General features: G+C 45.5%; 1 protein-coding gene across 4 annotated transcripts in view; it reads right to left on the bottom strand.

Moving 5' to 3' along the window:
* Window positions 1-25,458, bottom strand: part of sdk1a (sidekick cell adhesion molecule 1a) — a 1,043,142-nt gene that overhangs the window by 551,446 nt on the left and 466,238 nt on the right. For 3 of the 4 annotated variants that reach the window (XM_038820122.1, XM_038820123.1, XM_038820125.1), the window contains exon 5: window positions 3,599-3,732. The exons of the other annotated variant lie outside the window; for it this stretch is intronic. In XM_038820122.1, coding sequence (XP_038676050.1) covers window positions 3,599-3,732 — 134 coding nt within the window. The remainder of the gene's footprint in view (window positions 1-3,598; window positions 3,733-25,458) is intronic. 4 annotated transcript variants of the gene reach the window in all.

Below are 25,458 nucleotides of genomic sequence, written 5' to 3'. Positions count from 1 at the left end.
TTGCCCTCCCAAATGCATTACCTCACATTTTTCCTGATTGAATTCCATTTGCCACTTCTCTGCCCACTGAAGCAAACCACTGGGGTTGAAAGCTATTCTCTCCATTAACTGCATGGCCCATTTTTGCATCATTTGCAATTCCCAGTCATGCCTCCCACAATTAAGTCTAAATCGTTAATATTTATAACAAGCAGCAAAGCTCCAGCACTGAGCCCTGTGGAACACCACTGTAAACTGTTTGCCATTTGCTACAATACCCATTGACCATCCTTTGTTTCCCGACACTGAGCCAATTTTGCCTCCAATCTGCAACCTTCTCCTGTACCCCATAAGATCTCACTTTTCTGGCCAGTATGCTTTGTTGGACCTTGTCAAATACCTTACTGAAATTCATGTAGACAATAGCCACTGTACTACCCTTAATTCTTAAAAAAAATTATATTAAGTTGGTGAGACACGATCGTCCCAATAAAACCATGCTGACTATCCCTTATCAACCTGTGCCTTTCTAAATTACATCTGCTTGTTCATCAGAATAGTTTCCTATATTCTACCCATAACTGAAGGCAGACTGACCGGCCTATAATTATCTGGCCTGTCTCTCACACCCTTTTTTAAATAATGCACAACGTTTGCCTGCCTCCAATCCTCTGGTACCTCACCTGTATCTAGTGAGGATTAGAAATAATCTTCAGAGCATCCAGAATTTACTTCCTGGCATTCTTCAATAGCCTGGGATACAATATACTGGCCCTGGAGATTTTTCCAAACTTCAAGGATGCCAGACCCTCTAGTGTTTCCTCTCTCACTTTTCTTATTGTATTTAATATTTCACACTCCTCCTCTTTAATTAGAATGTCTGCATCATCCCTCTACTTAGTGAAGAGAGAGACAAAGTACTCTTGAGAACCCTGCCCACTGTATCTTCTGAATCGACCCACAAGTTACCATGTACATTTCTGATAGGTCCTACCCTTTCCTTTGTTATTCACTTGCTCTTAATGTATTGGTAAAAAAATGTAGGATTTTCTTTGATTTTACCTGCCAATATTGTTTTGCATCCTCTCTTTGCTTTCCTAATTTACAATATTACTTCACCTCTATACTTTGTATGTTCCTCTAGGTTTTCTACAGTACGAAGTTTTTTGTGACTGTCGAAAGCTTTCTTTTTCTGCTTCATCTTGTCCTGTATGCTTCTGGATATCCAAGGTGCTCTAGATTTGGCAGTACCATCCTTTTTCTTCGCAGGGACTGTGCCTGCAGAATTTCGCCTTTGAATGTTTTGACACAGTTTTTCCTTTGAATAACTGTATCCAGTCCACTCTCGTCAGCTCATCTCTCAGCTTTGATCAAAACAATTCTCTCAAACATTTACAAAACATGTAATAGGCAGAGTTCTAATCATCCTCGTATTTATGATACATTCCTGCTAAAGAGCATTTCCTGAACTTTTTAATTGGTAACAGAAGGTTTCTCACTTAATGATCCCGAATTTGATTCTGCATAAATGGATGTATTTTGAATGGATTAATATCAGGCCCACTATTGGTAGCTGATCTGATTCAGGGGTTTGCCTCAATTTGGACAGAGATGTCGGAGCAAATGGTAATCAAGGATTCAAGAGTTGATTTGTCATTGTATAGCCTTACAATGATTTTACAACCGCGTTGTGCTTGAGCGACCGTTAGATTGTGGAAGAGACCAAAATCGAGAACTCCGCTGGGCGCAAATCAGTTTAAGATCTAACCAGCCCGCTCCCATTGGTGAAATCAGGATCCCGCCATGACATGACAAGAAACCAATAATCACCACTTAAATACAATTAATGAGAAAACCCCCCTATTTAACGGCCTCCCCAGCAACTGGTCAATTGGGCGCCGTGTAGTACACCTTTATAAAACCGTGAAGCTGGTGGTATGGCTGCTGTGGGGATCCAAGGAGGTGAGTAACGAAAGAGAAAATGCTGGCAAATCTCAGCAGGTCTGGCAGCATCTGTAGGGAGAGAAAAAAGCTAACGTTTTGAGTCCAATGGCTCTTTGTACCAATGACTCTGCAATTCTTTGTTCCCATACCAGCCTCCCTGAACAGGCGCCGGAATGTGGCGACTAGGGGCTTTTCACAGTAACTTCATTTGAAGCCTACTTGTGACAATAAGCGATTTAAATTTCATTTTATCCAAGGAGGTGAGTAGTAGCCATTGTCGCTCCCAGACAATCAGCCCGGAGAAACTGAGGTTTCTGCCACGGTGCTCGGGGGTTTTTGGTGGGGGAACCCCATGGGGGGGGGGGGGGGGGCATCTCGGTTGGAGGGGTGGGGTCTCAGCGCTCGAGGGTCCGTCATGCCACTCCTTGGATCGTGTACCCACATAACAGAGGCAACCACCCATGACTCCCTCTCACCGTGGAGGCCTCCGTCGTGCGGCTGAAGGCTATTGCTAATAGGGAATTGGCAAGCGTAATTAAATGAGCACTTCACACATGCCAAGTGGATTCACATGGGTAGGCGTGCCATGTGAAATGTGAGAGTTGTTGCCCAGCATCCTAAGCAGACCGTGATGCTTGGACACAGTGCCTTAACACTGCAGGAAATAACAACACGGATGCAGCAGCCATCATCCGTACACTCAGGGGCTGGGCCCCAGCACCGGGGACGGAAGACATTTCCGTGACCAGTGCACCGGGAGGGGACTAGCACCTGGCCCAGGTAACGCTACGTGCGGGTGTCGGGGATTCAGGGTCTGGGGTCCAGTGACCAAGAGCCCCCACTACGTCTGGGGGGGGTGTGGGCAGGACGTGTCGGATGCCAGGGAATGTCGGGGAGGAACAATGAGGAATATGGGGTTCCCAGGTGGAAGACGCTACTGGTTGTATCTCCCACTCTCTCCAATTCCTTTTAGATAATTTAGCCGCTTTCACACACTCTCAAGCAGTTAGTTCATAGCACCATTGACAGAGATGTGTGAGGTGATCATCCACATCCTTCCAGGTGAAGCTCAGTTAGAGAGACAAAAGAAACTTAAGTGACTTGGAAACTAATGTGTTTGCATTTGTTAAAAAACATCATTTGTAAAACTAAGGATAGAATTCTGCAAAGCCTTTGCATTTACAAGTTTTAAGAAAAATGAACATGAAGACATTTCAATGGACAAAACGTTTCTTGACCTTAGTTTAACAGTAAATCTGTTGAGTTTCAACGCTCAAGTCACAAACAGAATAGCAAAGTTCCAAACTTACTACTTCAGCTAACAGAGGCATCGCAATAGTTTTCATTAGAAGAGGAAATTATGGCTGGATAAACAGAGTTCATGGGATCGTGATGACTGCTGCTAAATGTAACTAGAGTTTTGAAAGCTTTGAACCTAATCATAACTGACTTTATTCCAGTTCTACATTGCGTTAGTTCAAAAGCCAGAAAGTTCTGTCCTGAATCTATTCGGTGTAATGTACTTGAGTTGGTTTCTATAGTTTGTGTTGACTTAACAAGGAGCTTTTACCTATAAAGTGAGGAAAATATAAATTCAGAATGTCCCATTGGTTAGACATAGGAAACCCCTGTTCCTGCTGAATACAAGTACAATTCACTTAGTTTTCACACTTACTTGCAATTTTCAGGTAGATAAATGGACTAGTCTTGTTTTCCCCATTCTTTTCATTGACTGCTTGTACATAGTAATTTCCTTCATCTGCTGCAGTCGCTGAAAGTACCACCAGGTGATTGTTGAGAGTTACAGCTCTGTTAAAAAACACAAAAACATGAATGCTACCAGCCCAACCCCAGAAGAAATCTAATAATTAGGAACCTATAAATACAAGTCAAATAACTGGCAAAATATAATTCGGGGTATCACTGAATGTTGAAAAAGCACTCAATAATCACTCAAAGAACTAATTTCATTTCTATATCATTCCAAAGCATTTTATTTTCAGCACTGTATAGTCAAATGTGAAAGCCATTCTGCGCCAGAGTATTGCAGAAGAAGCTTAATAATTTTTTTTTCAAATTTAAAGTGCCAAATTCTTTTTTTCCCCCAATGAAGGGGCAATTTAGAAGGGGCAATTTAGCATGGCCAATCCACCTATCCTGCACATCTTTGGGTTGTGGGGGTGAGACCCACGCAGACATGTGCAAACTCCACACGGACAATAACCCTCGGCCAGGATTGAACCCGGGTCCTTAACGCTGTGATCCAGCAATGCTAACCAATGCGCCACCATGCCACCTGTTGAAGAAGCTTAGTGATGAATAACCAGGTATCCTGCCTTTGGACCGAAGGGGATTGATAGTCACAACACGAGGTGAGCATTCTGCTCTTCATTGGAAAAACACCATCGGACCTTTAACTTCCACCTGAGCAGACAACAGGACTTTGGTTTAAGGTCTCATCCAAAAGATAGCACTTCCAACAATACAGCACTCCCTTGAAACTGCACTGGAGTGGCAGTCTATATTTTGTTGGAATTAGGATGTGGGAATTAACGTCACTTCTTATTTAGAGTCATTACCGCTGCCAGCTGAGTCAAAATGACACTTACAATAACAAAATCTGTTAAAGTATACAAACAGCAATAATAAAGACAAGCCATGTCCCCTCCAATTAATGACTCACAATTTAGGTGAGCATAATACCTAATAAATAGGATTCCATGCACCACCTTGGGAAAACAGAAGAATAATTGCATGCATACACCCACATCCTCCACAACTTCTGTATGTGTAAGTTTAAGTTATATGCGCCCCACTCATTGACTGATTATTAAATAGCAACTCCTCTCAGTGCAATCTCAGCTCCATTATTAATTTTAGAACCTTCGTCTCTGCTCATTTTAAATCAACAGTGCATGTCTGGTTTGAAGTTAGCAAAGCAACAGTTAATTGTCAAGTAAATCACTCTTCCAGGATTGTAAAATGTAAACCGTAATGCTCTCAATTGACTTTCGCCCAAGCGAATGATGTAAAATCTGTCACGTTCAGTTAAAGGGAGAAAATAATTAAAGTCAGCAGGGGAAGTCAGGTTTGGGGCCAAGAGAAAATACTATTTAAAAACAAAACCAGCAGATCTCCTCTGTTATTGTTCATGGTAAATTAGAGGTTCTGCTACCTCAAATGTATGAGTGCATTGCCACCATGGATGCACATCTCGCCTTGAGAATGGTGGTTCCATCAATTGTAGCTTTAGTGACAACTGAATGTCAAATTGTGGTAGGCACCACACTCTGAATATACTGGAGCATGTTCTCACACCCAACTCAACTAGCTATTGACCCAATTCTCAAGACTTTTCTCACTCGTTCTATGACTCAATCATGTTGAACACAAATGTAAAATGGCTAATCATTGAAGCATGCAAGCTCACAGCCATCATGATGTTCCAGATTTTCAAACCTTGCAGTTCCATACCAGGTTAACCCATCACAAATAGTTTAATCCCTCATGTCAAGAATGTCTGCTCTAAGATCAATTACCCCTCTATGCACTCAGTGGCAGGTCAACAACATGAGATGCATTCTTCTCTCTCTCCAAAACAACTTTCCCTTGTCACACATTCGCCCGACAACTTCATCCAGGGTCTTGCACAGGAACCAAAAGTGATCCTTGTGCCACATGCCTAGGAATTCTGAATCACAAAAGAAACCAACTTGATGCATATCTTGTTTCACAAATCTGATCCAAATTGGAACTTTGCTCCCATTAAAGAAGGAAAAAAAAAAGATTATCGTCCTCTGCCCCACATCTCAATAAAGTCTCAAAGACCTTGTCCAGGATGGAGTTGGTATCCAGAAGGATTCTCGAGTACCAATCGGAATCAACAGTGAGATAAATATTCCAATCCATACCTTCAAGTTTCCTTCAAGCTGTTAAAGTCATTGAGTGGATTTTTCATTCCTGAGAATAAGTGTTGACACCGGGGCAGGATTCTTGGACAGCAAAACTGGCGCCGAACCTGGACCGATTCAACAATGTGGAGGGGCTACCACTGGCTCCACGCAGACCACAATAGATTCCAATGAGAAACAATGCAGGATTCACCGAGTCCGTGACTGACACTCGGGAGGCTGACAAGCTGCAGTCGCAACAACACTTTACAATCTCCACACACACTCATCCCAGCCAACAGGATGGCACTGGTTGTGCTGGAGCACTCCCATATAGCTGATGGGTCAGCTGGGGCCAGCGGGCATCTAGAGCGGTAGCCTGAGGGGACACCTATAAGACCCGTGGTACTAGGTTCACAGTGGGAAGTCAGTGGTGTGCACAGTTGCATGGCTGCCTTTCCGGCTGCGGCAATAGTGTTCCGTGCCCATCCACTCTGACCCCACAGCCCACCGCCTGGCCAATCTCCACTACTCCCCCCGGCCTTGGCAGAAGCCCCATTGCCAGAAGCACAATTGTCAGAAAACTATGACGATGTTGGATACTTTCCGTACCTCCTCTCTCCCCCTCAGCAGCCACTTCTCCGATTTCACGATTTTTAAAAGCACAAGTGAACCGCGCTGTCGGGAACTCGGCTATTCCGAGGCGGAGCATCGAGGAGACCCTGATCAGGCCCGCTAATGACATGCAAATGGTGTTTACTGTATGTGTATTCCAGACTGCAGTAATGCTGCTGTCAAGTTGATGGAAAATTGCAATTTGGCATCAAATCGGCGCCCACCGCGATTTTGCCATCAGAATTTATTCTTCACCCAATCGCGTTTCCCGATCTTGGCATCAGCCAATGGAGAATCCCACCCATGAAACCTCATTTCAGTTACGTATCCAATATCATTATTTAATTGTTACACATTGCTTAAAATAGTGAGCACAAGGGCAGCATGGTGGCACAATGGTTAGCACTGCTGCCTCAAGGCGCCGAGGTCCCAGGTTCAATCCCAGCTCTGGGTCATTGACCGTGTGGAGTTTGCACATTACCCCCTTGTTTGCGTGGGTTTCTCCCCCACAACCTAAAGATGTGCAGGGTAGATGGATTGGCCACACTAAATTACCCCTTAATTGGAAAAAATGAATTGGGTACTCTAAATTAATTTGAAAAAATAGTAATCACAGAACACTGGGTCCCTACGTGAGCCTGTAAAAGACTGAATTGGCTGGAAATTTCCCAGGAAAAAGGCAATTTGGTTGCATGTGAAGGGTTAAGACCCCAGAAATTGCAGGTGCTGATTTGGGTTCTAGCCATCCACCCAGGCTCTTCCAGGTTGCTGCGGGGTAAGATTGAAGGCAAATGGATAATCCCTTGGATCAATCAGGTAATTTATCAAGGTGATTAAATAGCCACTTAAGAAGCATTTTAACCTTTGTTTCTGTCCCAGCTAGGGAACTGTTTACTGACCTATCGCCAATTTCCCATGGTCACCAAGACAATGGAAAGAGTTTCCTCAGTGAAGCTGACAAGCCAGGAAGACTGTGATCGGTGAAACTGAAGAGCTTCAGCCCGTCCTTTGAGTTAATCTTGTTCAAAGCACTTGTTCTCTCAGAGAGTGCTGCCACTGCTTGACTGATGATTGCTAACTTCTTGAAAGGCACTTCACCTGTCTAGCTCTTCACTCATCTTCAGCTGCACTTACCTGCTGCAATCAATCATCACCGCATGGGACGAGTTTATGCAGCTCTACTGTACACTTCTAATGAGGTGCAAAAGCAAAAGCCACACTCTCGCCAATAGCACAAGCAACAGCAGCAGCTTTCTTATTCTTCTCAGCTGCATGTCACTCCACAAGGCAGCGAGGATGGACATCGATATCCAGCTGAAAGTAGACTTGACCTCAACTGTACTGGCAAACGATCAGCTCTCTTGTGAAGTCCAAGCACCAGTCCCTCAGGAAGCTCAGGCTTTCATGGTAGGTCTCTGCTGACATCTGCAGCCTCCTGGAACAAAACCCCCTTCCCAATGAAACAGATAGACAGTGGTCCGCAAGGCACCCGTCACTGCAGGATTCTGAAATGGAACACTGTCTGCTTTCATCACTCCCTTTATCTTATGCCATGATCTACATTTCTCAGCTCTATAAATGTTTGGAGTTAATCTCCTTTTCTAGAATTAAATCAAGTCCATCTCAAAGAGAATTTCCTTCAAATGTACAATCATCCCAGACACTTTTCACTGAATCCTCTCAAGCACATCAACCCAAGTCCAAGGCCTTCGATTAAAGTTCAGTTTTATTAACTTATGGTTACCTATGGGCATGATTTAACCACCGCATTGTACCTGGCGCGGATCGGGGCGCGCCAGGTGAATAGTGGGAAAGGTCAAAAGCGAGATTTGCACCAGACGCAAACCATTTTGCAATTTACTAAACCTGCTCCTGATGGCAAGTTCCAGATGTTGCCCAAAATTGGCGAGAATATTGTTAACCCTCATTTACATTCATTTCAATCTGATTAGCGAGATTGAAGTCGAATGCAGGGGCCTCCCAGATATTACCCACCTCCCTAGAGAGAAATCATGCAGCCATCATTTAGTACTCCTTTTTAAAAACATGAAGCCGGCACGATGGCTTCTGAGGGAAAGTGAGGAGGTGGGGAGTCATTTCCATTTACCGACATACAGCCCAATGGCACCGGAGCTTCCCTAGTGCTCGGGGGTGGGGGCCCTCAGGGGGCTTAGGCTTGATCACGTGGCTGAAGTGTTCTAGGTTGGATGTAGCTCCTGTCCCGGGGGGTGAGGAGCATCGCGGCTGTGAGGCCTTTAAGCCAACTTTAAATATTGTGGAGACCCATAGCAGGGCAACCACAGCTGCAGCCTGTCTGTCCTAACAAACACTTCCAAGACTGAGCCCTGCTGGTGGTTTCCATCCTGAAGTTCAATTTCACCTCCTTTGTGAGAAGCCTCTAGCTTTCCAGCTGAGGGCAATTTCAAATGAGGAATTAGCGTTGTTAGTTGTGACAGTACTTCACACTCAACTCTGAATTGGCTCCTCGAGGGTACATGTGCCATGCCTCAGAGGATGCTTAGTGCATCGCACGTCAAGAAAACTTTGATGCCTGAACAGTGTGCCTGAGCTCTAGGAGCATCAGCACCATAGAGGCAGCTGCCAACAATTAAACAATAAAGAGCAGGCCTTCAGCATTGTGGTTCTTCTCACGACCATGTGTCTCCTTGCGCTTTTCAAGGAGACACATCCGGAGTGAGCACATCCAGAGTGGGAAGTTGGAACTTGGTAATTTGGTGCAATGAGGTAATTCTGTGCAGAGTGAGAGAAGGTGCTTTTACGGAGGTGCTTTTTAACCCTGGTAAGTGACTGGTAAGTAGTTTTCCTTTTCATTGTCTAATTTATTTATTTTTATTTTGAAATTGTAGTTGTATAAGTTTACCTAAGGTTTAAGACATGGCAGGAGATCCCAGACCCGTGTCATGCTCCTCGTGTGCAATGTGGGAGCTTAGGGACACGTCCAATGTCCCTGGCTCCTTCACGTGCAGGAAGTGTGTTCAGTTGCAGCTCCTGTTAGACTGCTTGACGGCTCTGGAGCTGCGGATGGACTCACTTTGGAGCATCCGCGATGCTGAGGAGGTCATGGATAGCACGTTTAGCGAGTTGGTCACACCGCAGGTGAAAGTTACTGAGGGAGATAGCAAATGGGTGACCAAAAGACAGCTGTCGTGGTGCACATAGGCACCAACGATATAGGTAAAAAACGGGATGAGGTCCTACAAGCGGAATTCAGGGAGTTAGGAGTTAAACTAAAAAGTAGGACCTCAAAAGTAGTAATCTCAGGATTGCTGCCAGTGCCATGAGCTAGTCAGAGTAGGAATGTCAGGATAGATAGGATGAATGCGTGGCTCGAGAGATGGTGCAAGAGGGAGGGATTCAAATTCCTGGGGGATTGGGGCCGGTTCTGGGGGAGGTGGGACCTGTACAAACCGGACGGTCTGCACCTGGGCAGGGCTGGAACCGATGTCCTAGGGGGGGGTGTTGCTAGAGCTGTTGGGGAGGGTTTAAACTAATGTGGCAGGCGGATGGGAACCGATGCAGGAAGTTGGAAGGTAGTAAAACAGGGACAGAAGCAAAAGGAAGTAAGGGGAAAAATGCAAGACAGAGAAGACATAGTCAAAAATCAAAAAGGGCGACAGTACAAGGCACAGTGACTGAAGGGAGCTCAATGAATAGGCCCAGTAATACTAAAAGGAATAAAACTGGAGATGTTAAGATTCAAAACAGAGGTAAAAAAACGAACATAAGTGTACTTTACCTGAATGCTCGTAGTATTCGGAATAAAGTAAATGAGTTGATGGCACAAATCATCGTGAATGACTATGATTTAGTGGCCATTACTGAAACATGGTTAAAGGATGGTCACAACTGGGAGTTAAATATCCGAGGGTATCAAACTATTCGGAAGGACAGAGTGGATGGTAAGGGAGGTGGTGTTGCTCTGTTATTTAAGGATGACATCTGGGCAATAGTAAGGGATGACATCGGTGCTATGGAGGAAAAGGTTGAATCCATTTGGGTGGAAATCAGGAATAGTAAGGCAACAAAGTCACTGATAGGAGTAGTCTATCGGCCACCAAATAGTAACGTTATGGTGGGGCAGGCAATAAACAAAGAAATAACTGATGCATGTAGAAATGGTACAGCAGTTATCATGGGGGATTTTAATCTACATGTCGATTGGTTTAACCAGGTCGGTCAAGGCAACCTTGAGGAGGAGTTTATAGAATGTATCCGCGATAGTTTCCTAGAACAGTATGTAATGGAACCTACGAGGGAACAAGCGGTCCTAGATCTTGTCCTGTGTAATGAGACAGGATTGATTCATGATCTCATAGTTAGGGATCCTCTCGGAAGGAGCGATCACAATATGGTGGAATTTGAAATACAGATGGAGGGTGAGAAAGTAAAATCAAATACTACTGTTTTGTGTTTAAACAAATGAGATTACAATGGGATGAGAGAAGAACTAGCTAAGGTAGACTGGGAGCAAAGACTTTATGGTGGAACAGTTGAGGAACAGTGGAGAACCTTCCAAGCGATTTTTCACAGTGCTCAGCAAAGGTTTATACCAACAAAAAGGAAGGACGGTAGAAAGAGGGAAAATCGACCGTGGATATCTAAGGAAATAAGGGAGAGTATCAAATTGAAGGAAAAGCATATAAAGTGGCAAAGATTGATGGGAGACTAGGGGACTGGGAAATCTTTAGGGGGCAACAGAAAGCTACTAAAAAAGCTATAAAGAAGAGTAAGATAGAGTATGAGAGTAAACTTGCTCAGAATATAAAAACAGACAGTAAAAGTTTTTACAAATATATAAAACAAAAAAGAGTGGCTAAGGTAAATATTGGTCCTTTAGAGGATAAGAAGGGAGTTTTAATAATGGGAGATGAGGAAATGGCTGAGGAACTGAACAAGTTTTTTGGGTCGGTCTTCACAGTGGAAGACACAAATAACATACCAGCGACTGATAGAAATGAGGCTATGACAGGTGAGGACCTTGAGAGGATTGTTATCACTAAGGAGGTAGTGATGGGCAAGCTAATGGGGCTAAAGGTAGACAAGTCTCCTGGCCCTGATGGAATGCATCCCAGAGTGCTAAAAGACATGGCTAGGGAAATTGCAGATGCACTAATGATGATTTACCAAAATTCACTAGACTCTGGGGTGGTCCCGACGGATTGGAAATTAGCAAACGTGACACCACTGTTTAAAAAAGGAGGTAGGCAGAGAGCAGGAAATTATAGGCCAGTGAGCTTAACTTCGGTAGTAGGGAAGATGCTGGAATCTATCATCAAGGAAGAAATAGCGAGGCATCTGGATAGAAATTGTCCCATTGGGCAGACGCAGCATGGGTTCATAAAGGGCAGGTCGTGCCTAACTAATTTAGTGGAATTTTTTGAGGACATTACCAGTGCAGTAGATAACGGGGAGCCAATGGATGTGGTATATCTGGAATTCCAGAAAGCCTTTGACAAGGTGCCACACAAAAGGTTGCTGCATAAGATAAAGATGCATGGCATTAAGGGTAAAGTAGTAGCATGGATAGAGGATTGGTTAATTAATAGAAAGCAAAGAGTGGGGATTAATGGGTGTTTCTCTGGTTGGCAATCAGTAGCTAGTGGTGTCCCTCAGGGATCCGTGTTGGGCCCACAATTGTTCACAATTTACATAGATGATTTGGAGTTGGGGGACCAAGGGCAATGTGATCAAGTTTGCAGATGACACTAAGATGAGTGGTAAAGCGAAAGTGCAGAGGATATTGGAAGTCTGCAGAGGGATTTGGATAGGTTAAGTGAATGGGCTAGGGTCTGGCAGATGGAATACAATGTTGACAAATGTGAGGTTATCCATTTTGGTAGGAATAACAGCAAACGGGTTTATTATTTAAACGATAAAATATTAAAGCATGCCGCTGTGCAGAGACACCTGGGTGTGCTTGTGCATGAGTCACAGAAAGTTGGTTTACAGGTGCAACAGGTGATTAAGGTGGCAAATGGAATTTTGTCCTTCATTGCTAGAGGGATGGAGTTTAAGACTAGGGAGGTTATGTTGCAATTGTATAAGGTGTTAGTGCGGCCACACCTGGAGTATTGTGTTCAGTTTTGGTCTCCTTAATTGAGAAAGGACGTACTGGCACTGGAGGGTGCGCAGAGGAGATTCACTAGGTTAATCCCAGAGCTGAAGGGGTTGGATTATGAGGAGAGGTTGAGTAGACTGGGACTGTACTCGTTGGAATTTAGAAGGATGGGGGGGGATCTTATAGAAACATTTAAAATTATGAAGGGAATAGATAGGATAGATGCGGGCAGGTTGTTTCCACTGGCGGGTGAAAGCAGAACTAGGGGACGTAGCCTCAAAATAAGGGGAAGTAGATTTAGGACTGAGTTTAGGAGGAACTTCTTCACCCAAAGGGTTGTGAATCTATGGAATTGCGTGCCCAGTGAAGCAGTTGAGGCTCCTTCATTAAATGTTTTTAAGGTAAAGATAGATAGTTTTTTGAAGAATAAAGGGATTAAGGGTTATGGTGTTCGGGCCGGAAAGTGGAGCTGAGTCCACAAAAGATCAGCCATGATCTCATTGAATGGCAGAGCAGGCTCGAGGGGCCAGATGGCCTACTCCTGCTCCTAGTTCTTATGTTCTTATGTAGGTGTGTGGATCGGGGCGGGCACCTGAGCACAGCCTCCCAAATGTTCCTGGCAGAGGTCTGGGGTCAAGGGTCTCCTGGAGTAAGTGTGCAGAGCAAGATTTGCCAGCACAACTGCCTTGCTGGATGGCACTAAGAGAAGGCGGGACAAGTAAGGTTGGGGGAGGCTTGGGGGATTTGAGGGTCCAGGGATGGAAGCCCTAAATTATTGCCGGTCTCTCTCATTCTTCAGTTCCTTCCACATCAGAACATGTTTGCTGGTGTCTATCCCGCAGACGCCAGAGAAGGCAGCAGTGATGATACAGGCTGAAGGCTGTACCCTATGTGCAGGGGGCCATCGAACACCCTGAAGACCCGTCCGCCCATCAGGCTGAAGGAGAGGCCAGCAACGGCCCAAGGTTTACTGGCATAGTTGGTCATTCAATGAGCTGAGGGACACCACGTGCTGCAGAAGACTGCGTCTCATCAGACAGTGCAGCACCTGTGCCACATTCTTGTGGACTTGATACCCTGTGGAGGAGGACACCCGCTCCCGGTGGCAGCTAAGGTCACCACAACCCTCAACGTTTATGCCACCAGGTCATTTCAGGGCTTGAGTGGGGACCCGAGTTACATTTCACAGTTTACAGCCCAGCGGTGCATCCGGGCGGTGATGGATGCTCTGGGTGCCCCGGCATCCAACTATACCACCTTCCAGCTGGATTACACCCACCAAGATGTCTCGGCTGCAGGATTTTCTGACATTGTCGGGATGCCCCAGGCGCAGGGGGTGATCAATGGCATGCATGTTGCCCTGCGAGCACTAGGGCATCAGGAAGTGCCCTATATTAACAGAAAGGGGTTCCACTCCCTGAATGTTCAGATTGCGTGTGACCACTGCTTCTGTATCATGCACTTGTGCCTGCTAGCCAGGGAGCGTGCATGGCAGTTACATCCTGGTGCACCTGGAGGTCCCCAGTGTCTTCGAGGATGACGGGTTGGCTCGTGGGGGACCAGCGATACCCGCTGAGGTCATGGCTGATGACGCCAGTGCAGAGACCTGAGACCGAGGTAGTTACCCATTATACTGAGGCCCACGTTGCCATTCTATCATTAAGTGGTGCATTGGACTGCTGAAAATGCAGTTCCGATACCTGGACCGCCCTGGTGATGTCCTGCAGTACATCCCCCAGAGGGCCTCCTACTTTCTGGTCTGCTGTATCCTCCACAACCTGGCACAGCAGTAGAGTGTCATGCTGGAGGAGGAGGAGGAGAAACATGCGGCCTTATCTGAGATGAGGTGAGCCAGGAATGGCCGGAGGAGGAGGAGGCAAACCAGGAGAGGCTGGAGGACAAGCCCCAGGAGGAGCCAGAGGATGGAGGACAGGCGAAGGTGGCAGCAAGGGTCCGACATGCCAGGAGGACCAGGGAGGCCCTCATTCTTTCCAGATTCTCACAGGATGAGGCTGCAGCCGTCATTTTACCCCGTTCAATCCGCCCTTCCCATTTCCATTCTTCCCCACAACCCCCCTCGCTCTCCCCATTTTCTTCCTTCCCCTTTCCCACCCAATCATCCCTTCCCCATTTCCCTCTCTTTGCGCAATCCCCCCTCCCCCTTCCCATTTTCCTTCTTCCCCTCAAATCTCCCCCTCCCCATTTCATCCTACCCCAACCCCCCAATTCCCTCCCCATCCCCAACATACCACGTCCTCGCAAACTACCCTGTTCAACCCTCCAAGGGTCTGTGCAACATCATGCCAGGGTCTGTAACGATACGATCAGCGGGTCAATAACCAAGGCAGGAGAGTGATGATAACTCGCTGTAAGGAAAGCTCTGGTGCTCCATAGTTTCGACAAATGTCTGACTCCTGTCTTTCTGCCGAAAACACGCTTACACCAATCCCCTGAATGGGGTCTGGGAGAGAGAGAGAGAGAGAGAGAGAGAGAGAGAGAGAGAGAGAGAGAGAGAGAGAGAGAGATTTGGAGAAAAAGGAGACTGCCATCTTCTCCATGGTGGCTGGCCACAGGTTGGTCTCCAGAGCTTCCGCCTCCTTGACAGTTCCTGTAGGGCCTTGGGGGATTCTATGAGTCAGAGGGGCAGCTCCAGAAGCCTCTGAGTCATCTGGCTGTGCCAGTCCTGGAAGCTCTCCATCAGTTGTACCATGGTGTCGACGTTTTCAAAGATGCTCCTCAGTGACTGGGTCACACTCAACTCTCCATCATCTGCACCATGATGCCGATGTCTTCAGCAATGCTCCTTGTTGAATGGCAACACTCTGGAGTGCTTTGGCAATGTCTACGTACGCCTGGGACATGTCCTTCATCAACTGGGGCATGATGCCGAGGCACTCAACCATGGTCATCACAGACTGAGCCAAGCCTTGGGCACCACCACTAAGGAGACGGACATTGTGTTCCAGGTTTTTCATTGCGGTCATGCTAAGCAATGTTGACCTCGGTGTGTCATATGAGTGTCCCTTTAAGAAATGTTTTTTCTTATCACATGGCTTCAGTGATGTCATTGTGTGGGTGGAGCTGGGCTGTGGCTCTGAGTTTTACTTTCGGTTTGAGTTTGAACTGGTTTTGTACTGCACAAGTTAAAAAGGAAGTGTCTCTCTATCTTCATTTTAAAAGCTGCTTCCAGACTGTTTGATAATGTAAAAGTGATAACTGCTTTCTGGAAGGAATTCAAACCTGCTGTTTGAAAAAGGAAACGAGTATCAATACCAAATCTTAAAGACAGGAATAGTGTGTGTGCCAGGCCACACCATTGAAAAGGGTTTTTTGGTTTGTGGGATCTTGTTATTAAATTGAAACAGTTAAAGGGGAAATTTATTAAGCGTTATACATAGAGTACTGTAGCTGTGTAGGGTCTTTATATTTGTAGTTGATAATTTTTTCCTGTGTGTGTTTATACAAATGTTAACTAAATTCGAAGAATAAAGCTTGTTTTTACTTAAAAGCGCCTTAGACCTCTGTTGAATAACACCTGAAAGGCAGACTCTTGTACTTATTGTCACCAAAATCAATAAACAATCGTAGATGGGGTGAACTCCATGATATACTTTGGAGTTTTCTGAAACCTGGCCCATAACAAATTCCATACATTAATGGCTCCATCTCCAGCGCCTGAAGCTTTTAGGACTCCAATTGGCTTTGCAGTCACTGGAATGTCACTGACACACCCTCCTGAATGTCACAGCTGCATCCTATCATCTGCATTAGCTCTGGGAGAATCTTGTCCAGAGGCTCGGCATGTGACTGGGACGCAGTGATCGACCCTGGCCTCATCAGATGGAGATCCTGCGAGCCAATGGGCATCTGATCAGTGCAAGGGGATCATTTTGTCCGACATGAACTCACTTGAGACAGGTCATATGGGTGAAGGGACAGTGGATCCTCACCTCTGTAGCGCAGGCCAACTTAGCTGTTGCTGACTGCTCCCTTTTCGGACAAGCCTGTGATTTCCAGGGCCCATTCCTTATAGGGGTGAAGACTCGATCTCTGGAATCTTGTCCTCATCTTGGCCCTTTACTGTATATTCTGGGCTAACTTCTCCCATGGGGATATAGCGAGGGCAGTGTAAGTTACACGCTTGATGAGTCGGGAGGTGGGATGTCTATAGCTGATTGCTTGTGTGGGCACCACACCTGAACATGAAGGTGTTGCGCTGGTGGGTGCCAGGGTGTTCTGAGGAACAAACACGGAGATCAGATGTGGTGAGGGTCCGAGGTGTCAGCCAGTGATTTGGGGGTGGGGTTTGGGAATTTGAGGAGCGGCAGGTGGAACTGATGCCAGGATAGAGGTGGTAATGTACCCTTGCAGCTTGGTGGTGGCCGTTGGTCTTCTTCCCACATTGGATGGCGGTCCTCCTGGTCATGTTGCCTGAACAGACAGCCACTGCCTCCCAGGTGTTCGTCCTCTGACCCTGAACAGGGTGGTCTGCCTCTCATGCACAGTGTTGAGACGCTTGGCCAGGTCGGCATTGCCAGGTGAGGCGCAGGTATGCACGTTGCCATGCTGTATGTTGACAGGTATTGAATGGTGAGGAAGCGCTCACCACTCATCATAGACGGCAAGGGAGCCAGTAATGCTGAGAATCTCATGGGGTGGTCATTTTTGGCTCTAAATGCTGATGAATATGGGCCGCAATCTCACCAGGCGGCTGTCAATAAACACCCCACCAAACGCGCATAAAATGACACTTGGAAATGTTTCTGTTAAATCGCGCCCTATATATCTTATAATAAAGGATTAGCGCTGCAGCTACATTTAATCTTCTGTCAGCCTGTTTTCGAAATATTTAGCTTGCACCCAATCTCGAGATCGCGCAGAGACATTTAGCAAAGTAAAGATTGACAACTGTTAAGGAAACCTGTGGCAATGAAAGGTTTATTTGAATTAGGTGTTCTATATTTTTTTTTACACCGGATTTTTAAAACCTGTATAAGATCAGCGATGCAAGTTTTTGCATGAACAATCATGAGTGATACACGCATAACAAATTGAAAAAGGCAAACTTTCAAGCCGAATTCAAAGAATACATATGTTTGTTCAGGCACACAGGACAAAATGATGGCAAACCAGTTGACAAATGAAGCAAGAAAATCCTGGAACAAATTAGAACCTCCGGCAACCAGAAACAACTATTTTTCTCAGCTAATAGGCTGATATTACTCTTCTGAAAACAGTAATGTCAAAACCACTGCAGCTGTTCAGATTAAAATGCTGAAACGATACAGAACCTCAATTTCAGCATTTTTATCAAATTTTCGCATGAGCAAGAGATTGATGATTTTCTTATCCCAAATGTCAATGGGGCCTAACTATTTTTATTTGTTGTTGAGTGACGCAAACTGTAAAACCGGCTTGACTTACAACCATAGTTAAAGCCTGGGGTTCCATCTCTCAAAGGACAGAATTACAGCTCTGCCTGTCACAATATGTGTGTTACCTTTCCATTCATAATGAAATTAGAATTGCCTCTTCATATTTTTTTAAATATCAAACATGTGGTACAGGTAGAATTATCTTCTGCCGATATCTCAGATTCTCCCAACAGCCAGGGGGAAATAATTCCAGCACAAAAAGGTTGGGAATTCACCAGCAGCGGTTGCTTTAATTTGCATTCACCACAAACAGTAACATTCAGATACTCAGCAGGAAAGAGTGTTCATGGTAAATTGACTACAGCAACAGCCTCCATTTACATAACATCAGTTAATAGAATCCAAGCTGGTTGAAGTAAAAAAAGTAGAACATACAGTTTTGCTTTACTGAGTGTTTATTTAATCTCAGAGCTCACCTCTAACACCCAGTGTCCCAGTTATCCCAGATTTCTAAATGCTCCAAGTGCTTAAGTAAACAAAATAATGCCCTTCACCTGTGTATCTTAACAATATAATTAACATATTATCAACAGCATCTTTAATGTAATGAAATGTCTGAAGGCACGTCACAGGAACCATGCAAATCAAAATGTGACACCAAACCATGAGGAGATACAAGATCAGATGACCAAAAAGTTGGTTAAAGAGGTAGGTTTTAAGGTATGTCTTGTAGAAGAAAGGTGAATTGGAGAGACGGAGAGGTGTATGGAGGATATTCCAGAAGTTAGGGCCAACATAAAGTTTTCCTGGACCTCCTTCCCTAACTACACTGCGGTTGTACCTACACCATGTGGACTGCCGCAGTGCAAGGCAGCAGCTCGCCACCATCTTCTCAAGGGCAATTAGAGATGGACAATAAATGCTGGCCTAACCAGAAATACTCATATCCCAACAATGAAGTTTACAAAGTGGGAAGGTGCAGTCCACCTGGTGTAACCACAAATCCATCAGACAGTGATCCATCCTTAAGGCCTTGCGGGGGAAAAGGTGTGTGGATCCTGTCAGACGGTTCTCTGTAAACCTGCACAGTGACTCCTGACAGCAAAGTGCAAAAATAGGTACTTCACTGAGGTGACTCATATGCTTGTGAGTGTTTACATCAACTTTTAAGGATTCGATAAACCTATTTTCATTATTTTTGCTGTGAATTCCCAGAACTCCAGACACTTTATTTTGTTTAATTAAAAAGATATTATTCATTGCTGATAGGTTTACTGTTTGAATCATCAACTGTCATGAAATAAAAGAACCAGCTATTTCATGACTCTTTTTTAAAATTTCGTCTGAGGCTGCTGCTAAATCATTAGCTACGATATATATATCGAACACTTGTTTAAATCTTTTCCAGACATTACTTACATTACCAGTTAGGTCCAGCTGAGATGGGGTTCCAGCCCACATCATCGAATAATCGAGGCCTTCCCAAGTCCAATCCCGGTAGGAGTTCTTCTTGCCATTTTGGTCTTTCTGTGTCTGCAGCTGAGCTGTCTTGTAGTAAGCGTCTGAAGTAACTCCTTGGTACCATGTGTTGTTCCTTGTGTCCTAATAAAGCTTGTAGTCTCAAAGGTGGAGTAGATGCTTTATTGTGAATTTGTTCTGTCTTCAGAGCTTAACTTACAGCTACCTCAAATGCTGCCTGCCTGTCCTGTGTCTTGCTCCCAGTTCTCCCTTCTGTGAAGTGTGCCCTCACTTCCTGTCCCTCCTGTATTTATAGCTCTCCCATGCTCCCTCTAGTGCTTTCTCAGTTGTATTCAGATCTACAATCACCACATCCGCAATCTGTTAATTCGGGAGGTGAGCAGATGAGAAAATTGAATTTTAAAAATCGTAATCTGACTCTCCTGTTATATTCGGCAGCAACTCTGCATTTCCAGTCTTGCCAGATTTTCTCCTGTGCCACTTCACATTCCTCCTCCTCCTCCCCCCCACCATCTACTTGTAAATTTCAGGGCAAATGTTTGTCTTTCTAAAGCTTTAGCTCGACAGCATCATGCCAAAGAAGCCAAATTTCTCAGTGAAATTTAAACTGCAGTAAACAAATGTTATGAAGAAACCTGCAGGACCATAAGACCGAAAGGCAATGGACAAAAATAAATATGTTTACGCAATGTTTTATTAAACCCAACACGTCCTCTTTCTGCCTCTCTCAATTTCCCTCCCCTTTCCTTCCTCCCAACGAAACATCTATCGACTTCAGGCAGGATGTTTTGACCTATAAGCTTAGCAGCAAATGTACTTCATAGTCAATATATTAGCATCGGTGAACCTTTAATTATATTAAAAGGTACCTTGCAGAGTCAGGTTAATATTTAGGCTCAAGGAACATCAAGCATTTCCAGGAAGAATTCTGCAATTCAATATTGTTGCAGGTGATGAGTTTTCTAAACCCAACATTTGCATTTTACCATAGTTTCTAACATATGTGCTTCATAACTGCTTATTTAAAATAGTAATGTTCAGAATCATGAACCTAGAAACTCAGGTGTGCCATTTCTGACCATGCCAGGGAGGATGGGGTGGGTGGTTGTTTAAGGCACATGGGATCATTCTCTGCGCCTGAATTATTATTTTTTTTCGAAAATGTTTTATTAAGGCATATATAATTTTAACAATTTTCAAGAAAAAACAACAGAACAAATAACACCCACCCAACCAACAACCAAACGCAGCCAACGTGGCTTACATACACAGTTCCCCAATCTCCCTTTCCCACCATTTCCCACCTCAACCAGCCCCCCCATGCCTCCCCCTTTCCCTTTATCCCCCACCCCTTATAAGACCATAAGACATAGGAGCAGAATTAGGCCACTCGGCCATCGCGTCTGCTCCGCCATTCAATCATGGCTGATATTGTTCTAATCCCCATTCTCCTATATCTGCTGACAGCTTAATTTTCCCCAAAGAAGTTGATAAACGGCTGCCACTTCCGGACGAACCCTAACACGATCCTCACAGGGCGAACTTGATCTTCTGAAGCCTGAGAAACACGGCCATGTCACTGACCTATACCCCCGATTTCAGGAGTTCAGAGTCCCTCCACGCCAATAAGATTCGTCTCCGGGCTCCCGGGAGGCAAAGACCAAAACATCAGCCTCTCTCGCCCCCTGGACTTCCGGGTCTTCCGACACAACAAAGATCGCAACCTCTAGACTCGGAACCACCCATACCTTCAATATCGTGGACGTGGCATTGGTAAATCCCTACCAAAACCCCCTGAGCCTCGGACATGTCCAAAACACGTGGACATGATTTGCGGGCCCTCCCGCACACTGCGCACATCTATCTTCCGCCCCTTCAAAGTACCTGTTCATACGGGCCACAGTCATGTGTGCCCTGTGGACCACCTTAAATTGTATCAGGCTAAGTCTGGCACACGACGAGGACGAGGTGACTCTACTCAGGTCATCCTCTCATAATCCCGCCTCTAACTCCTTGCCCAATTCTTCTTCCCACTTTCGCTTCACTTCCGCTATCGGAGCTCCCTCCATTCGATGAGCTCTTTATAAATTTCTGAGACCTTTCCCTCCCCCACTCCCGTTTTCGACACTACCTTATCCTGTATCCCCTGGGGCAGCAGGTGCTGAAAGGTCGCGATCTGCAGGCATCGGAACATATTCCCCGCGGGCAGCTCAAACCCCTCCTCAAAGTCCACCAAGCACAGAAAGCTGCTGTCATGAAAAAAGGTCCCCAAACTGCTCGATCCCAGTTCGCTGCCACCTCCAGACCCCCCATCCAACCGCCCCGGCATAAACCGGTGGTTTCCACAAACAGGTGTCCATACTGATGCCCACTCCACTCAAGTGCTTCCGCCACTGTCCCCACACCCTCAAGGTCGCCACTGCCACTGGGCTTATGGAAGTACCGAGCCGGCGAGAATGGCAGAAGTGCCATTACCAATGCCCCTGAACTTATGGTTCCTACATGAGGCCGCCTCCACATCGACCCCTCCCCAACTACCCACTTCCTAACCATTGCTTTGTTTGCCGCCCAGTAGTAGTTCCTGAAATTCGGTAGGGCCAGCCCCCCCTTGCCTCGACCCCACTCCAACAGCACCTCAGCTTCCAACGTGGCAAGCTGATCCGCGTGCTTCGACAAGACCTCCTCCATGCCTTTCGTGTCTCCCCTTGCTCCTTCACAGCTTTGACCAACTTGCCCAGCTGCTCCCAAATCGCGCCCAACACCTCCTCGATAGTGGCTTTTAACAACTCTTTAATCTCCTTCCCTTGTTGCTCAAATCAACCATCCGTCTGCCTGCCAAATTTCTTCAACTCCTACGCTATCACCCCAGCCAGCGTCTCTAACGTGATAGGTCAGCCAGTCAGCCGCCTCCGCTATCTTTTCTCCCCCAGATTCCTATGTAGGACTACCATCCAGGGTTTCTTTCCTGTGGCCCTTTTCGTCAAGGCTTTTGACATTCCTCTGTTGCCTTTCCGTTCTCCACACCAACCTACTGGGTTAGAACCCAAAATTCAACCGGCAAAAAAGAATCAAAATGCCAGGAGCCACCTTTCATGCGATGTGCTTTCATGTTGTCACCGGAAGTCAACAGTGTTAGTTATTGGGAGCAATATTAAAGGGTTTTCTGCAGCTCATATAGTTTTTAAAATGATCTTAGAGTTTGTGTTCAGTTGTGTTCTGTTATTTGTAGATTTCAGGTTAAGTTATTGTGTGCCACTATTTCATTTACTTTTGGATGCGGTTGTGCTCAACTGCGGTGGCGTGTTGGGATTGTGGGAGGGTGGGATGGGTTTTAGTTTTAGTTTGCTGATGGTGTCCGCTGGTCTCTCTTTGTTGAGTCACCTGGTGGCCACCTTGGGTTGATCTGCTTGCTTTGTCTTCTCAGTGCCCTTTGTTTAACATCCCTCCTTGTAAATAGCTGACTCTGGTTTGTGGGATGGCGATAGACCTCCGATCAGATTGATTACCTGGAACATTAGGGGTTTGAATGGTCCTGTAAAATGATCGAAAGCATTTGTGCATCTTAGGGCAGCACGTCAGCATAATGGTTAGCACAATTGCTTCACAGCTCCAGGGTCCAAGGTTCAATTCCCGGCTTGGGTCACTGTTTGTGCGGAGTCTGCACGTTCTCCCCGTGTGTGCGTGGGTTTCCTCCAGGTGCTCCGGTTTCCTCCCACAGTCCAAAGATGTGCAGGTTAGGTGAATTGGCCATGATAAATTGCCCTTAGTGTTGGGTGGGGTTACTGGGTTATGGGGATAGGGTGGAGGTGTGGGCTTGGGTCGGGTGCTCTTTCAGCGAGCCGGTGCGGACTCGATGGGCCGAATGGCCTCCTTCTGCATTGTAAATTCTATGTAAAAAAAAAGAGCCTAAATTCTGATTATTTTTTGCAAGACACCCAATTACACTTAAAAGATCAGACCAGGCTGCCCAAAAGATAGGTTGGGCAAGTTTTTCATTCTAGGTTTAATAGCAATTTGAATCAACAAAAGAGTCCAATTATCCTCATCCCAGCTTGTGCCTGACCCCAATGGTCGATATATAATCGGGTCAGCTCCGTACTGGTCAGCGTCTATGCCCCTAACTGGGATGAGACAAATTTCATCAACACTTCGTTGTCTTCCCTCTGCAACTTCGACACAAACCATCTTATTTTATAAGGCCACCTGAACTGAATTCTGATACCAAAATTGGATCGATCAAAACCCAAATATTTTGTCCGATCGGGGGTGGCCAGGGCTTTGTCTTTCTCCATGGGTCAGATGGGAGGGGTAGATCCCTGGAGCTTTTTGCATCCAAATGACAGGAATTTCTCCTTTTTCTCTCATGTTCACCATGTGTACTCTCGCATTGAATTTTTTTCATTTTGGATGGGGGCTCTCCTCCAATCGGTGGTGGCTAAGTACTCAGCAATTGTAATCTCTGACCATGCCCACACTTTGTTGATCTGTTACTGGGGTCAGGCACCATCAAACGTCCGCCCTGGAGTTAGATACTACTTTGTAATAAGAAACTGTACAAGCGCCTGTCCACCTCTATTGATGACTACATTAAATAGTCTGACTCCATCCCCCCCCCCCTTCCACATTCTGGGAGGCTGTTAAGGCCAATCTCATGGGGGAAATTATGTATTATAGCGCACATGTAGCAAAGAGGCTAGAAGTGGATGATCAGTATTCACTCAATCCCACACCGGAATTATATGCAAGCAGACAAAAGTTGTAGATCCAGGGATTCAAACACTAAGTTAAAGGCCAATCGGCCTCCCGTGAAACCCGGGCGGTAACCTTGTTTCCGTCCCTCTCCAAGTCAATGCGGCTGTTACATCCTACTAGTGTGACCTGTGTAAATCTGAGCCTCCTACAGACAGGCGATCATGGCTAATTTTCTGGACCACCTGCCCATTCCATCTGCCGAAACAGTGAAGAGTTGCGAGTTGGACTCGCCGTTACGCCCGGAGGAGATTTTAAAATGCATTTGTCTGATCCAGGCTGGGAAGGCCACTGATGGGAGGGAATTGGGTCTGTAAATTCTTGGTACAGCTTATGCCTTTGCTGTTAGATATGTTCAACGACTCCTTATTCCGCAGTTCATTGCCTCCAACCCTTACTCAAGCCTCTATTTCCTTGCTCCTGAAGAAGAACAAGGACTCAACCAAGTGCAGTTTATGGCGACCTATCTCACTCTTAAACACTCCTCACTAAGGTTCTGGCGCTCCGGTTGGAATCTTGCCCTCCGGGCATAATTTCAGAGTACCAAACAGGTTTTGTAAAGGGCATCAGCTAATATATGTTACCTTTTGAATGTAATGCTTTCTCCCTCTCCTGCACCAGAGTCAGAAGTGATAGTATCTTTAGATGCAGAGAAAGCATTTAGCAGGGGAGAATAGTGCTTTTCGTTTAAGATTCTTGGAAGATTCAGATTCAACCAAATATTTTCCTCATGGATCTGTTTTGTATAATGCCACTGCTGTTGGCTTTCACACAAAAAACTTTATACTCAGACGATTTCCCGTTGAATTAGGGGCACTAGGCAGGGCTCCTCATTTTCCCCACTTTCATTCACCCAAATGTTGAGTACAGATGTGGCCATTGTTGCTTGCCCCCGCAGATCACACGCATATGTTTTGGGCCTGCCCCAGACTTGCCAGCTTCTGGGCTTCCTTTTTTAACAATACGTCCAACATTCTACGGTTAGATTTATAGCCATGCCTGGTGGTAGCCATATTTGGGGTTTCGGACTCTCCTGCAATTCACAGTGGGGTAGACCTGGACATTATCACCGTTGCCTTATTAATAGCATGGAGGTGGATACTGCTCGGTTGGAGGTCTCCCATTCTGCCCAATGCCTCCGACTGGTTAGGGGACTTAATATCCTTTTTGCATTTGGACAAAATTAAATTTTCCATCAGAGGTTCTGATGAGAGAATCTACCTGAGAGGACAACCGTTTATTTCCTTTTTCAATGCTAGAATTTAAGTTATTTGCTTTTTCTTTGTATTGTTTGAATTATTGGGATAATTTTCTTTTTGCTCTTATATTTGCAATAATTCCTGTTTTA

Source organism: Scyliorhinus canicula, chromosome 15 (assembly GCF_902713615.1).
Source record: "Scyliorhinus canicula chromosome 15, sScyCan1.1, whole genome shotgun sequence".
NCBI classification, from domain to species: Eukaryota; Metazoa; Chordata; class Chondrichthyes; order Carcharhiniformes; family Scyliorhinidae; genus Scyliorhinus; species Scyliorhinus canicula.
Note: the sequence above shows the minus strand (reverse complement) of the source record. Positions and strands in the feature narration are given on the sequence as shown.